This window comes from Lupinus angustifolius, unplaced genomic scaffold, assembly GCF_001865875.1.
Source record: "Lupinus angustifolius cultivar Tanjil unplaced genomic scaffold, LupAngTanjil_v1.0 Scaffold_5_91, whole genome shotgun sequence".
Lineage (NCBI taxonomy): Eukaryota > Viridiplantae > Streptophyta > Magnoliopsida > Fabales > Fabaceae > Lupinus > Lupinus angustifolius.
In genome coordinates, this window is record NW_017717304.1 from 5,544 (window position 1) to 9,957 (window position 4,414).

The 4,414-nt window shown below is 38.7% G+C and overlaps 1 protein-coding gene across 1 annotated transcript; it reads left to right on the forward strand.

Moving 5' to 3' along the window:
* Positions 1 to 488: 488 nt before the first annotated feature.
* On the forward strand, positions 489 to 941 carry LOC109337316 (RNA-directed DNA polymerase homolog). Its single transcript, XM_019574268.1, has one exon. It carries the CDS (start codon positions 489 to 491, stop codon positions 939 to 941), a length of 453 nt encoding a protein of 150 aa, XP_019429813.1.
* Positions 942 to 4,414: the final 3,473 nt, after the last annotated feature.

Here is a 4,414-nt window from a genome sequence, read left to right on the forward strand (position 1 = left end):
CGTGAAATTCATTCTGGATGCTTATTTTTTCGAACTGGAAGGAATTGATATGGTATTGAGAATTTCGGGGCTTTCTAGTTTAGGGGAAATGATGATTGATTGGAAACAACAGACTATGAAATTCACATGGAATGGGGCACATATCAAGTTTACAAGAGAGACTTGTGAATTTGGAAGAAATGGGGCTTTGCCAAGTTTGTTGACTCAGCCAAAAACATGGGTGGAAGGTTTGACATGGCCACGGAAGTGAGTTCCCCAAAAAATAGAAAGAATCTGGGTGAAGGAATTACGCAAGAACAACAAATTACTTTGGAGAAATTGTTGAAGTAGTTTGACAAGGTTTTTCAAGAACCAAGAGGGATGCCTCCAAAGAGGGGGAAGGCACACGCCATCAATCTTTTGCCTGGGGAAGGACCAGTTAATGTATGACCATATCGTTATCCCCATCACTGCAAGGATGAGATAGAGAAATAAGTCAGAGAGTGATGATGGCTAGAATCATCAAGAATAGTCAAAGTGCTTATTCAAGCCCAATAATCCTAATGAAGAAGAAGGACAACTTATGGCGTTTATGCATGGACTATCGTGCTTTGAACAAAATCACGATACCAGACAAATACCCAATACTAGTGATTGATGAGCTCTTGGATGAAGTTCATGGAGCCAAATTCTTCTCAAAACTAGATCTTAAATCGGGGTATCATCAAGTACGAGTAAAGGAGGAGGATGTAGAAAAAACCGCGTTTAGAACCTACGAGGAACATTATGAGTATAGAGTGATGCCTTTTGGGCTAATGAATGCTCCTGCTACGTTTCAATTGTTGATGAATGAGATTTTTCGACCAATGTTGCGGAAATGGATGTTGGTGTTCTTTGATGACATCCTAGTATACAGCCAAGATTGGGATTCCTATTTACACCATTTGTCTGAAGTATTGTAGGTACTCCAGAAACACAAATTAGTCACTAACCGTAAGAAGTGTCAATTTATTCAAAGATAAATTGAGTACCTCGATCACATTGTATCTGAAGTTGGAGTGGCAATGGATCTTGAGAAGATATCGGGTGTTCTACAATGGCCTACCCCAAAAAACGTAAAAGGGGTAAGAGATTTTCTAGGTCTTACAGGTTACCACAGAAAATTTATTAAATATTATGGGAAGATTGCAAGGCCACTGACTGATCTCACCAAGAAAGAAGGTTTAATATGGAATGCTACAACCCAAGTCGCTTTTGAGGAACTAAAAAAGAGAATAACTACAATGCTGGTCCTAGCTTTGCCAGATTTCAGCAAGGAATTCACCATAGAATGTGATGCTTCTGTTCATGGGATTAGAGCCATTTTAACACAACAGGTAGAGATGGCAAAACGGACATTGCACGCGGGCGCGCCCGCATTGCTCGCATTTTTTTGCGGGCAGGGCCTACAAATTTTGCCCGTTTTTCCTGCCAAGTTTGTGGGCATTTCCGTTGGGCGTGCGGGTGTCCCATAAACATAATTTAAGGAAAAAGTAAGAAAATTTTAAATAAGTTATGATGTAATGTAATTTTTAATCCCTAAAAAAATTATAATCTAATGTGATTTGTTAAACTTCATATAAAATATAAAAAAAATTGTTATTTTTTTATCTTCAACTACTTTATTATATGAATTTTTTATTTTTTATAATTATTCAACAATGTCCGTGGGCCGCTCGCAAGCCCGTTAACCCATACAGGCATGTCCGCGTCCGCTTAAATTTTTGCGGGCATTTACAGGCGCGGGATAAACGGGCCTTGCGGCCCGTTTTCCATCTCTAACAACAGGGCAAACATCTGGCCTGTTTCAGCAAAGCATTAGGGGAAAGGAATTTGGCAAAGTCATCCTACGAGAAAGAATTGATGGTAGTAGCTTTAGTTATACAACATTAGAGATCCTACATGTTGGGAAAGAACTTCATTGTGTGCACGGACCAAAACAGTCTCAAGCATCTGTTAATGCAGAAAATCAACATTGTAAACCAACAAAACTGATGAAGAAGAGATGAAGAAGACCAATTACAAACTTTGGCGCACTATCCTATCTGGATGGACAACAAAGCAATCCTTGAGGAAACTAATAAAGACGAGGCAATTCAGAAGATTATAAGGGAGTTGCGGGGAGGAAATACCATCAGGTCAGGCAACTCTTGGGAAAATGGAGTCTTGTTGTATGGAGGAAGATTTTTAATTTCAAGAGATTCTTCATGGATTCCCACATTGTTGATAGAATATCACACCACACCACAAGGAGGCCACTCGGGTTTCTATTAAACATATTGAAGGATTGCATCAAACTTGTACTAGGTGGGTATGAAAGAAGGTGTCCAAAAGTTTGTTAGAGAGTGTGATGTGTGTCAAAGATAGAAGTATTTAACTACAACTCCTAGAGGTCTGTTGCAGCCACTCAACATTCCTGAACAAATCTGGGAAGAGGTGTCCATGGACTTCATCACGGGTTTGCCCAAATCAAAGGGGTATGAAGCCATTTATGTGGTAGTAGATAGGTTGTACAAATACAATCATTTTATTCCTCTAAAACATCCTTACACGACTCGGGTGGTTGCAAAAGTTTTTATCAAAGAGATCGTAAGGCTGCGGGTTTCCAACATCGATATTGAGCGATAGGGACCCCATTTTTGTTAGTAATTTTTGGAAAGAGTTATTCAGAATGCAAGGCACACAATTAAACATGAGCACCACTTACCATCCTCAAACGGATGGGAAAACAGAGGTCATTAATCAGTGTTTAGAAACATTTTTATGTTGCTTTATAGCGGATCAACCAAAGGGGTGGTTTCAGTGGTTGCATTGGGCCGAATTTTGGTACAATACTACATCCCACGAATCAACTAGTTGTAGTCCTTTTGAGGCAGTTTATGGGAGGAAACCACCTCATCTAATTAGGGTGCAACAAGGTGAAGTTAAGTTCGAAGCAATTAAGAGGGAATTGGTGGATAGAGACGAGGCTTTGCGACAACTAAAATACCATCTGGTTAGAGCTCAAAGTAGAATGAAGGATAAATATTATGCGAAGAGAACATAGAGAAATTTTGAGGTGGGAGAGTGGGTTTTCTTAAAGTTGAGACCCCATAGACAACAATCTATAGTAGCACGGATCAATCCCAAACTATCGGCAAGATTTTATGGTCCTTTTGAAGTGTTGGAGAGAATTGGTGCAGTAGCATACAAGCTCAGATTGCCTTGTGAATCGAAGATACACCATGCGTTTCACGTGTCACTACTCAAGAAGGCCATTGGAAACTAGAAAGTCCAAAAAGAAGTGCCTAAGGGTTTGGAAGGGGACTGTGTTGATGTGATAGAACTTGCTACTGTTATTGCGGAAAGAAAAGTGGTAAAAAAGGGAGAGATGATTAACCAATGGCTAATCTAGTGGACAGTGAAGACTGCTGAAGATGCCATGTGGGAAGATGAGTTCACTATTCGTAGCCAATTTCCAATGTTTAGTCTTGAGGACAAGACTAATGTTGAAGGAGGAGGTATTGTTAGAGCATCGATTGAGGGAGTTGGCCCAATTAACACCTAAGACAGATTGATGCATGAAGGTTGTAGGCCTAAGGTGTGGAAGCTGTACACTAAGCGGGTGAAAAAAGGATCATGTGAGAACGATGAGGTGGCAAAGGGAATTGGACAAAATCTAGTAAAATAGTGTGATGTATTATTCGGTTACAAATAGGCAAGAGAGAGAGAGGAGGATATCTTTTTGGGAATAGAACTTTCTGTTAAGAATGGAATAGAGAGTGTGTCACTCTCTACTAGGAGCTTTGCTCTGTGGCAATAGAATCAATCTATTGTAAACATTTCCCTTTTTTGCAATAATACACTATTCCCTACTATTTACCTTCAATTACTCAATTGTTATGTTTATTTGTCTTCTTGGAATTGTTCTGGTTCTTAACAATGTCTTGTTTATTAAGTTCCAACTCATGCACCTTCAGGGATCTAAACAACTCTTCCAAAGAATTTAAATCTTTAGCTTCTTGAATTGCTATGACTTTGGGATTCAAGTACTTTGAGATATTTCTAAGGATCTTCATGACATGATCCTTATTCTCATACATCTTTCCTAGTGACCTAAGATTATTGGAGATGATTTGGAATATTCTAAATATTTTATCAATAGTTTCATGTTCCAACATCTTGAGTAGTTTATATTGGTAGTTAATATGTTATTTTATGACACTTCCATTTAAGATGAACCTTCATGAGTCAGTGACAATATATTTCATATATCATTGGCACTATTGCAATTGTGAACCATCATAATGATCATATCATGTTCTCATCATGTGATACCACATCCCATATAATTTTTTTGCTTTCAAGTCCTCATGATATTGAATCTTTTGTTTTGCAATCCATCTTCTTTTGGGAG